General features: G+C 39.4%; 1 protein-coding gene across 1 annotated transcript in view; it reads left to right on the top strand.

The window, feature by feature from the left end:
• Nucleotides 1–12621, top strand: part of LOC150076628 (uncharacterized) — a 1101557-nt gene that overhangs the window by 1008175 nt on the left and 80761 nt on the right. The window contains exon 38 of the mRNA XM_090386980.1: nucleotides 3505–3613. Within this exon, the coding sequence (XP_090243106.1) occupies nucleotides 3505–3613 (109 nt within the window). The remainder of the gene's footprint in view (nucleotides 1–3504; nucleotides 3614–12621) is intronic.

The raw sequence follows: 12621 nt of genomic DNA, 5'->3' as shown, positions 1-12621 counted from the left end.
TTCTTGAAATGAGGCCTCCAGACCTGTATACAGTACTTTAGGTGTGGCCTGACCTGACCATTGTCTTATACAAGGGAATAATCACCTCCTTATCCCTGCTAGAAAAATTCCTATATATCATGGACAATACACCATGAGCTACCCTTGCAGCCCGTCTCCACTCCTCAGAAAACTTATATCTGCCTGCACAACCACCCCTAGGTCCCTTTCATTCTCTACCACTGTCAGTGTAGTACCACAGAGTTGATACGTTGCTCTGGGGTTGCTGTTTCCCATATGGAGTACTTACACATTTGTCAATGTTAAACTTCATTTGCCACCTCTCAGCCCATCTGCTCAACCTTTCCAGATCCTGTTGCAGTAGCATAGTGTCAGTAGTGTTCTTGCAACCGTGCCAACCTTCGTATCATCTGCAAACTTGGACATTAAGCTTGATATACCATCATCAGTATCATTTATAAATACAGAAAACAATAATGGACCCAATACTGAACCCTGAGGGACTCGACTAATAACATTAGTCCACGATGAGCAGTGTCCATTGATTACCACTCTCTGTCTTCTCAGTCTCAACCACCCCTTTATCCATAGCAGCAATTTGCCTCCAGTGCCACACTGCTCCAATTTGTGCGGCAGTCTTCCATGTGCAACAGAATTAAAAGCCTTTCTAAGATCCAAATATATAATATCAAAGTTATTTCCTGCATCCAGTTCTTTTTTGACTGCATCATAGTATCCAATCAAATTGGTCAGGCAAGACTTCCCCTTAACAAAACCATGCTGTGTCTGAGCTATAACTGAAGTCTTGTCTAAATGATCCTGCAGTGCTTCTTTAACCAGTGCCTCCATTAATTTTCCAGGAACAGAAGTTAAACCAACAGGTCTATGATTACTTGTGTTGCCCTTTGATCCTCCTTTGTGAATTGGGGTCACATTTGCACATCTCCAGTCCACGGGTACTTCCCCTGAATCTAACGAAGCTCTCACAATTATGGCTAAGGGTTTGCTTACTTTGTTTGCTGCCTCCTTTAACATAAATAAATGGATTGATCCCATCAACCCCAGTTGCCTTTTTTGTATTTATCTTCAACAATTTCTCCTCCACTTTACTCTCAGTTATTACAAGATTTTCTAGCTTACTGCCAGAGTTGAATACACCTCTGGCATTCCCCTCGCTGAATAACTCCTCATGTGTGAATGTCGATGCAAAATATTCATTTAGTTTGTTAGCTACCTGAGCAGGATCATCAACAGTTGACCCATCGATATCAAGTGGACCAATCTGATTCATCCCCTTCCTTCTAGAGTTTACATAAGTAAAGAACTCTTTGCTGTTTTTCTTTGCATCCCTTGCCAAAGATTTCTCGTAATCTGCCTTCGCCTGCCTAACCTCCTTTGTAACTTGGTTACAGATCAACTTGTATCTATCATAGGCTTCTGTGGCACGTGTTAATTTGTATGTATCCCATGCATTTTTCTTCTCTGCCATATGTCTCATTAGTTCATCTGACATCCACTTAGGCCTAAACCTTGAACAATATTTCTTAGTTGGTATGTAAAGCCTAGTAGCTTCCAAGATAAGCTCTTTGAATGCTTCCCATTTTGAATTTGCTGTTGGTAACATCATCAGTTGGTCCCACTGTATAGAATTTAAATACTGTGTCAGTCCATCGTGTTCACCTTTACGAAAGCAATAACCCTTCCCTTTACCCCTAATGGTAGTTACATCTTTGAGTAAATCCCACTTCAGCACACTGTGATCACTGCCACCTATTATTATTATTATTTATTCATTTTATTACATATGCTTCACCCCTGAACAGCCTTCAGCTAGGAGGGTGCCTATATACATTTATACATTATAAGTTAGAGAGCAAACATAGAAATCGTACATCTAAAGTGAGCAAATAAAGCAGATATAAATATATACAATGACACAAGCAAAAGATAGAGACATATAAAAACATACGCGTCCTAATATATGCATTTACAGCAAATACATATACATACAAAATACATAATGATTTAAAACAAATTAATTCATCAGTAAAGTTGAGTTCATGGGAGATTCCTTCCTGAAGGAGATAATTAGGAAACTTCTACAGTTGTATGTGATGGTACATGTCCTGTATCTTCTCAGATCTGTACGCTTTCTCATCACAGAACTTGTGGGGATCAATCTTCACCTAGTGGTTCATTTACCTGCAGATTCTTAATGCATGAAGAATCACTACTGATAATCAAATCAAAAGTATTACTCCCTCTAGTTGCTTCCAGAACGTGCTGATGTGGAAAACAATCATCCAATAAATCCACAAAAGCCTTGCTAATGTGTGAGTGACCAGCCCCCAAATTCCAGTCAATATCTGGTAAATTAAAATCCCCCATTACAAGACTCTCTGATTTACTGGCCCACTCTGTTTCCCTGTACAGTTTCTTATTATACTCATCAGAGTCATTAGGCCTATAGCACACTCCTACTCTCAATTTTGATCTCCCAATGCTTATGTCACACCAAACTGACTCGACACTGCACTGTCCAGCGATGTCGACTGGCTTCACTTCCTTGGATTTTATGTATTTCTTAACTAATAGCATAACCCCTCTTCCCTTTCTATCCTGTCTATCCTTTCTGTAGACATTGTACTCCCCAAATTCCAGTTTTGCATTCCTTATATTTGTGTGACACCACGTCTCTGAAATCCCCACAATATCTGCCTTTGATGTTTTGAGCAATATCTCAAATTCATCAAATTTGTTTACTAAACTCCTAGCATTGGTGTACACGCAAGTATACCTGCACCTGTTTCTATTCTTAGCTATCTTAACACAACCCATGTGTTTACTTGTACCCCAATGATTCCCAGCAGTCTCTGAAATATCCTGCATCTTATTTTCCAGGCTGCGGCTCATTCCAGTAGAAGCAGTGCAAGAATCACTTTCACTTCTGCCAGTGGCTACTGTTAATCTATAAGTCCTTGTATTCCCCCCAATCTAGCAGTTTTCCGACCAACCTAACACTGCCTCAATAGCATCAGCAAACATTCTTGCACCCTTTCTATTTAAGTGTATCCCATCCCTGTGGAATCACTCTCTCCTGTTAACAAGTACAGACCAGGCTGAAAAAAATTCTACCCCTTGAGCCTTGCACAATCGTTCCAGGGCCGAATTGATCGACAGGGCTCTCATCATATACCCCCTCCTATCGTGTCTGGACAGAATTGCAGACACTTTCAATTTCAGCCCTAATTCACGGCTTTTTCACGGCAAGTGACGAAATTATGTCATTTCCGTTTCACCTTTTTGTGACAAATTGGTTATACTTCAATCTGAAATTTAGTAGGTGCTGCCAAAGATGTTTTCACATCAAAAATAAGTGTTTTGTGGTCTGGGAAATAGTGTAATTTATTCTTTATGATGAGGTATACCTGTGTGGCATTGAGAAATTTATTTGAGAGTGTTATAAATAAATCAATAAATCATTTAATGATTTTTGTCTATTAGAGAACGGCAAAACTTATTAAAAGCAAATCGCAAGCTTGACAAACGTGTAAAAGAGGTTTCAATGCAAATGGATGATGAACACCGTCTTGCTGAGCAGTTTAAAGAACAAGTAGGTGGTACCTCATTTTATAATTGACATTTAATTATTTAATAACATAAAAGAAATTTGATTAATGAATGGTAACTATTTTTAAATATGTAGTTAAAATGAAATAAAATAAAAGTGAAATGAAATACAATGGTATGTATGTTCAATACAGAGTAATTCATATTAAAGTTAGCCTATTCTACACATGGGATTGTCACTGAAAAATAGTGCCCTCCTTCTGAAACTAAATGCCACAGCTCACTCTTGTGCATCAGACAACACAGCGGCAATCTGCAAAGCAGAATGCACTGGTCCCACAGGAGTTAATTATTGTTGGTGACTCTATTGCAGGGAGATGGGTAATATTTTGTGTAAAAAGGATGGATAGAATAGGACCAGGGTATGTCTGTCAGGGGCAAACGTTGATGATGTTGTAGAGCGGATATCATCTTTTAAGGGGCACAACAGGTGATATTATTTTATACATTGGGATCAATGACATTATGAGTAGGAGATCTGCAGATTTATTTACCAAGTACAGGTCAACGTTGAAAGAAAGTCATGAGTTAGGGTTAAATGTCAAAGTGCCTGCAATTCTGCCCAGACACGATAGGAGGGAGTATATTGGTGAAAGCCTTGTTGATCAATTCAGCCCTGGAGAGATTGTGCAAGGCACAAGAGGTAGAATTTTTCTCATCCTGGTCTGTGCTTGTTAACAGGAGAGACTGCTTCTACAGGGATGGGATACACTTAAATAGAAAGGGGGCAAGATTATTTGCCGATGCTATCGAGGCTGCGTTAGGTGGGTCAGAAAACTGCTATCTTGGGGGGGGGGATTCACAGACTAAAAGGTTAAAAGTAGCTGCAGGCAGAGGTGAAAGTGATTCTTGCACTGCTTCTATTTTGTAATTGCTTTTGTTTTGTTAGGTGTAACTTAACACAACCCAAGTAAACACATGGGTTGTGTTAGGGTAGCTAAGAATAGGAAGAGGTGCGTGTATACTTGCATGTACACCAATGCTAGAAGTATAGCAAATAAATCTTATGAATTTGAAGTGCTGGTCACGACTTCAAAGGCAGATTTTGATGGGATATCAGAGACGTGGTGTGACATAGATATTAGGAATGCAGAATTAGAATTTGGGGAGTACAATGTGCACAGAAAGGATAGAAAGGGAGGAGGGGTTATGCTGTTCATTAAGAAAAACATAAAATCTAAGGAAGTGCATCCAGTTGACATAGATGGACAGTGCAATGTTGAGTCAGTTTCGTGTGACATAAGCACTAAGAAAGCAAAAATAAGAGTAGTAGTGGGCTTTTGGTCTAATGAGTACAATGAACAGTTATACAGACAAATACAGTGGGCTAGTAAATCAGAATGACTTATAATGGGGGATTTTAATTTCCCAGATATTGACTGGAACTTGTGGGTTGGTTGCATACTAGCAAGACTTTTGTGGATTTATTGGATGTTTGTTTTCTGCAGCAGCATGTTCAAGAGGCAACCAGAAAGGGTAATACTCTTGATCCAGTTATCCACAGTGGAGTTTCATGTATTAAGAATTTGCAGATAAAGGAACCACTAGTTGGCAGCTATCACAGTGTACTGATGTGGGATTTCTTAAAGATATAATTACCATCACGGGTAAAGGGAAGGGTTTTTGCTTCCGTAAACGTGACTACGTGGTCTCATGCAGTTTTTAAATCCAATTCTGTACAGTGGGACCAACTTATGATATTATCAACAGAAAATTGTAAGTGGGAAGCATTCAAGCAATTAATCGAGGAAGCTACTAGGCTTTTCATACTGATTAAGATATATTGTTCAAGGTTTAGGCCTAAATGGTTGTCACATGAAATAATAACAACCATTTAGGCCTAAATGGTTGTCACATGAACTAATAACACTGGTGGCAAAGAACAAAAATGAATGGGATGCATATATATTATCAAGCTACACAGAAGCCTATGGCAGATATAAGCTAGTCTGTAGTAGTAGTAGTAGTAGTAGCATGTGATGCAAGAAAGCAAGTATATGAGCTTATGCAGCATCAGCCAAAAAAAAAAAAAAAAAATCACACCATTCCCTCCAAATGCCTGTCCAGTTCCTCCTTAAATTTATTTAATCTATCAACTTCCACAACCACAGATGGAAGTTTGTTCCAGCAATTAACCACCCGCTAGCTAAAGGCAAATTTCCACACATCTATTCTACATCTGTCTTTTCTTATTTTGAATTTATGCCCCCTTAGGTTTGTAATCTGAACAAGTGGAAGGATCTCATCAGAATTCAGCGTGCTCAACCCATTCAAGGCCTTATACTCCTCAATCAGATCACCACGCAGGTGCTTAGTCTCCAGCCACTGCAATTTGCAGAACTTAAGCCTCTCTTGGTAAGCAGATCCCTTCACTCCCCTCACCAATCTTGTTGCCTTTCTCTGTACATGCTCAAGCAAATCTACATCCTTCCTAAAATAAGGCCTCCAGACCTGTACACAGTACTCAAGATGTGGCCTGACTATTACCTTATACAGAGGGACAATCACTTCCTTTTCCCTGCTAGCAAAATTCCTATATATCATTGACAAAACCCCATGACCTGCCCTGGTAGCTTGTCTGCATTGCTCAGAAAACTTCATATCTGACTGCACAATTATTCCCAGGTCTTTTCCATTTTCTACACCTTAAGTGTTGTACCACACAGTTGGTACGTTTCTCTGGGGTTACTTCTACCGATACGCATACTTTGCGCCTCTGTAGCCAGGTGGGCAGGAACAGCAGTGTGTGGCACACGCTTCTTGATTAGACCGGGTTCGAGCCCGTGACCACCAAATACGGACGATGCAGAAAGGTCATGGAATGACCACCGCCATATCCCTGGAGCAATATGGCCTTAGTTGCTGATGCTCCTAAAAACCAAATAACAAACATAACAAACAACAACGCATACTTTGCATTTGTCAAGGTTAAACTTCAGTTGCCACTTCTTAGCCGATCTGCCCAAATTATCTAGATCCTGTTGCATAGCACACTGCCATTACTGTCATTAACAACCCTGCCAACCTTTGTATCATCTGCAAACTTCAACACTAAGCCTGACATACCTTCATCAATCATTGATAAATAAACAAAACAACAGAGAACCCAAGACCCAACCCTGTGGGACTCCACTAATAACATTAGTCCACGAAGAGCAGCACCTATTAATTACCAGCCTCTGTCTTCTCCCACTCAACCATCCTTTTATCCATTGTAGCAACTTACCCTTAATACCATTCTGCTCCAATTTGTACAATAGTCTTCCATGCAAAACAGTGTCAAAATCTTTCCTGAAATCCAAATATATGATATCAAAATTATTTTTTGCATCCAGTTCCTTTGTAACCACATCATAATATCCTATCAAATTTGTCAGACAAGACTTTCCCTTAACAAACCCATGCTGTGTCTGAATTATTGCTGCAGTCTTGTGTAGATGATCCTGCAATGCATATTTAAGCAGTGACTCCATTATTTTACCCGGAACAGAAGTTAAACTAACAGGTCTGTAATTACTCGTGTCACCCTTCGATCCCCCTTTGTGAATTGGGGATACATTTGCACATCTCCAGTCTGTGGGGACCTTCCCAGAGTCCAAAGATGCTCTCATAATTATGGAGAAGGGTTTGCTTAGTTGCTTTGCCACCTCCTTTAATGTAACTGGTTAGATCCCATCCACACCAGGTGCTTTTCTTATGTTTAACTTCAACAATTTCACCTCCACTTTGCTCTCAGTTATTACAAAATCATTAAGCACCCTGCTACAATTTGATAACCTTCTCCAATTTTCAAACCTTAATAACTCCTCATGTGTGAATGTAGACGCAAAATACTCATTCAGTTTGTTTGCTGTCTGAGCAGGATCATCAACAGTCGAACCATCAATGTCAAGTGGACCAATCAGATTCATCCCCTTAGTTTTAGAGTTTAAATAAGTAAAGAAATCCTTGCTGTTTTTCTTAGCATCTTTTGCCGAAGATTTCTTGTAATCTGCTTTCGTTTGCCTAACCTCCTTTGTGACCTGATTACAGACTAGCTTATATCTGCCATGGGCTTCTGAGTCACTTGATAATTTATATGCATCCCATGCATTTTTCTTTTCTGTCACGAGTCTCATTAGTTCATTTGATAACCATTTACGCCTAAACCTTGAACGATATTTCTTAATAGGTATGAAACTTTTAGTAGCATCCACGATTAATTCCTTGAATGCTTCCCACTTAGAATTTACTGTTGGTAACATCGTCAGTTGATCCCACTGTACAAAATTTAAAAACTGTCTGGGACCACTGTACTCACCTTTACGGAAGCAAAAACCCTTTCCTTTACCCCCTGATGGTAATTATATCTTTAAGTAAATCCCACATCAGTACACTGTGATCACTGCCACCTAGTGGTTCCTTTATCTGCAAATTTTTAATACACGAATGATCACTGCTGATAACCAGATTAAGAGTATTACCCTCTCTGGTTGCCTCTCGAACATGCCACTGCAGAAAACAATCATCCAATAAATCCAAAAAGTCTTACTAGTGTGTTGACCAACCCACAAGTTCCAGTCAATATCTGGGAAGTTAAAATCCCCCATTATAAGACATTCTGATTTACTCTATTTCTCTGTACAATTGTTCATTGTACTCATTCGAGTCATTAGGCCTATAACACACTCCTACTCTTATTTTTGTTTTCGCAGTGCTTATGTCACACCAAACTGACTCAACTGTGCACTGTTCATCTATATCAGTTGGATGCACTTTTTTTGATTTTATGTTTTTCTTTATTAATAATATAACACCTCCTCCCTTCCTATCCCGTCTATCCTTTCTGTACACATTGTACTACCCAAATTCCAGTTCTGCATTCCTTATATTTGTGTGACACCACGTCTCTGCTATCCCAACAATATCCGCCTTTGATGTCTTGACCAGCACTTCAAATTCATCAAATTTATTTACTATACTTCTAGCATTGGTATACATGCACCTATTCTTATTCTTAGTTACCGTAACACATCCCATATACCCACCTGTTTCACGATGACTGCCATCAGTCCGTGAATTCCCCAGTACCCCTCGCTCCAGGTCACTACTTATTCTAATAGAAGTTGTGCAAGAATCACCTTCACCTCTGCCTGCAGCTACTTTTAACCTTTTAATCTGTGAATCTCCCCAAACTAGCAGTTTTTCGACCCACCTAACACTGCCTCGATAGCATCAGCAAATATTCTTGCACCCTTTTTATTTAAGTGTATCCCATACCTGTAGAAGCAGTCTCTCCTGTTAACAAGCACAGACCACACTGAAAAAAATTCTACCCCTTGAACCTTGCACAATCTTTCCAGGGCCGAATTGATTGACAAGGCTTTCATCATGTACTCCCTCCTGTTGTGTCTGGGCAGAATTGCAGAACTGTAATCAAGTCACAAGAGAGATTAGGCATACAAAGGCAGATTATGAAAAATCTTTGGAAAAGGATGCTAAGAAAAACAGCAAGGACTTCTTTACTTATATAAACTCTAAAAGGAATGGGATGAATCAGATTGGTCCACTTGATATTGATGGTTTGACCGTTGATGATCCTGCTCAGATAGATAACTAACTAAATGAGTATTTTGCATCTACATTCACACATGAGGAGTTATTAAGGCAAGAAAATGCCAGAGATTTATCAAACTGTAACAGGGTGCATAATGATTTTGTAATAACTGAGAGCAAAGTGGAGGAGAAATTGTTGAAGTTAAACATAAGAAAGGCTCCTGGGGTGGATGGGATCTATCCAGTTATATTACAGGAGGCGGCAAAGAAAGTAAGCAAACCCTGCGCCATAATTATGAGAGCATCCTTTGACTCAGGGGAAGTCCCCATCTCAGTCTACATTTTTACAGACTGAGATATGAAAATGTATCCCCAATTCACAAAGAGGAATCGAAGAGTTACACGAGTAATTACAAACCAGTTAGTTTAACTTCTGTTGTGGGTAAAATAATGGAGTCACTGGTTAAAGATGCATTGCATCCAGAGAAGACTACAGCAATGAATTCAGACATTGCATGGGTTTGTTAAGGGAAAGTCTTGTCTGACAAATTTGATAGGATACTATGATCTGTTTACAAAGGAACTGGATGCAAAACATGGTTTTGATATCATATACTTGGATTTCAGGAAAGCTTTTGATCCTGTTATGCATGGAAGACTACTGTACAAATTGGAGCAGAATGGTATTAAGGGTAAGTTGTTACAATGGATAAAAGGGTGGTTGAGTGGGAGAATACAGAGAGTTGTAATCAATGGACGCTGCTTTTTGTGGACTAATGTTATTAGTCCACAAATCCCACAGCGTTTGTGTTGGTCTCACTGTTGTTTTGTTTATTTATAAATGAAATTGATGAAGGTATATGACAGTAATATTAGTGTGCTACTGCAACAGGATCTAGAAAATTTGGGCAGATGGGCTGAGAAGTGGAAACTGAAGTTTAACATTGACAAATGCAAAATACTGCACATGGGTAGAAGTAACCCCAGAGGAATGTACCAACTGTGTGGTACTAGAGTTAGGTGGTAGAATACGAAAAAGATCTGGGACTACTTGTGCAGTAAGATATGAAGTTTTCTGAGAAATGTAGAGAGGCTCCCATAGTAGGTAATGGGGTTTTGCCAGTGATATACAGGAAGGGGTGCTGACTCTTTAAAAATTACAACTGGGAATTACAGGCTCCGAAAAAGTAATAAGTGTTTGCCTTTTTATTTACCTAATTGTTATTTTATATTGTACTTTATACATATTGTTATAGTTATTGTTACACTGGTTATTTTTATTTTTAATTTAGATAAAGTGTTTTTGTAGATTACTACTTAATATACGTAAAACCGTTATTTCATTTGAATCTTGCGGCCATTGTTTTTGTATAGAGTAGTATCGAATTCAAATTTTTAATTGTGGTAACTAGGCATCTCTAACGTATAATTATGTAGCATAATACGCATCACTGCATTTACAATTCTATTACATAGCATAGTATTGACAATTAATTAATTAAATTTATTGATCTTATTAATTTAAAATATCATGCCCCAGACGAGAGCAGCAAAGCAAGGGGCACAAAGTGGCAGGAGTGCTCTGGCTCGGGGAGAACTGAGGGGGGCAATTCTCCAATGCATCACATCCTAAAAAAATGTGCAACTTGTGGAATGTTTGCCAAACTCTCTGGAACAGAACATGATCTAGCAAAGGAGGATGTATTTGAGTGTGCCAGGTGCAGAGAGTGTCTAGAAAATAGGCTTCAACTCAGCATTCTACTGGGTATCTATGAGAGTTTGAGGTGTAGGGTAGATGCCCTCGAAGAAATTAATATGAGGGGCCCATCAAGCTCTCAGCTGCCCAACTCAACGCCAGAGCTCGCTCCTGGGCATCAGGCAATACAGCCGCAATCTCCAAGGCAGAATGCGCTGGTTCCAAAGGAACTAGCAGGCGAAGGCAGATTATAAGAAATCCTTGGCAAAAGATGCTAAGAAAAACAGTAAGGATTTCTTTACTTATATAAACTCTAAAAGGAATGGGATGAATCTGATTGGTCCACTTGACACTGATGGTTCGACTGTTGATGATCCTGCTCAGATAACAAACAAACTGAATGAGTATTTTGCATCTACATTCACACATGAGGAATTATTAAGGTTTGAAAATGGCAGAAGGTTATCAAATTGTAGCAGGATACTTAATAATTTTGAAAAACTGAAAAGAAAGTGGAGGAGAAATTGTTGAAGTTAAACATAAGAAAAACACCTGGGGTGGATGGGATCTATCCAGTTATATTAAAGGAGGCGGCAAAGCAACTAAGCAAACCCTTAGCCATAATTATGAGAGCATCCTTGGACTCAGGGGAGGTTCCCATGGACTGGAGATGTGCAAATGTATCCCCATTTCACAAAGGGGGATCGAAGGGTGACACGAGTAATTACAGACCAGTTAGTTTAACTTCTGTTCCGGGTAAAATAATGGAGTCACTGGTTAAAGATGCATTGCAGGATCATCTAGACAAGGCTGGAGCAATAATTCAGACACAGCATGAGTTTGTTAAGGGAAAGTCTTGTCTGAAAAATTTGACAGGATATTATGATGTGGTTACAAAGGAACTGGATGCAAAAAATAATTTTGATATCATATATTTGGATTTCAGGAAAGCTTTTGACACTGTTGCGCATGGAAGACTATTGTACAAATTGGAGCAGAATGGTGTTAAGGGTAAGTTGCTACAATGGATAAAAGGATGGTTAAAGTTGGAGAAGACAGAGGGTGGTAATCAATGGGTGCTGCTCTTGGTGGACTAATGTTATTAGTGGTGTCCCACAGGGTTCGGTGTTAGGTCCACCATTGTTTTGTATATTTATCAATGATATTGATGAAGGTATATCAGGCTTAATGTCGAAGTTTGCAGATGATACAAAGGTTGGCAGGTTGTTAATGACAGTAATGGCAGTGTGCTACTGCAACAGGATCTAGATAATTTGGGCAGATGGGCTAAGAAGTGGCAACTGAAGTTTAACCTTGACAAATGCAAAGTACAGCATATGGGTAGAAGTAACCAGAGAGAAACGTACCAACTGTGTGGTACTACACTTAAGGTGGTAGAAAATGAAAAAGACCTGGGAGTAATTGTGCAGTCAGATATGAAGTTTTCTGAGCAGTGCAAACAGGCTGCCAGGGCAAGTCATGGGGTTTTGTCAATGATATATAGGAATTTTGCTTGTAGGGAAAAGGAGGTGATTGTCCCTCTGTATAAGGCAATGGTATTGCGTACAGGTCTGGAAGCCTCATTTTAGGAAGGATGTAGATTTGCTTGAGCGTGTACAGAGAAGGGCAACAAGATTGGTGAGGGGAATGAAGGGATCCTCCTATCAAGAGAGGCTTAATTTCTGCAAATTGCAGTGGCTGGAGACTAGGCACCTGCGTGGTGATCTGATTGAGGTGTATAAGGCCTTGAATGGATTGAG

The sequence above is a fragment of the Mastigoproctus giganteus genome, chromosome 12, assembly GCF_048544385.1.
Source record: "Mastigoproctus giganteus isolate SK-2022 chromosome 12, ASM4854438v1, whole genome shotgun sequence".
Taxonomy (NCBI): Eukaryota; Metazoa; Arthropoda; class Arachnida; order Uropygi; family Thelyphonidae; genus Mastigoproctus; species Mastigoproctus giganteus.
This window is presented reverse-complemented; position numbering and strand designations above follow the sequence as displayed.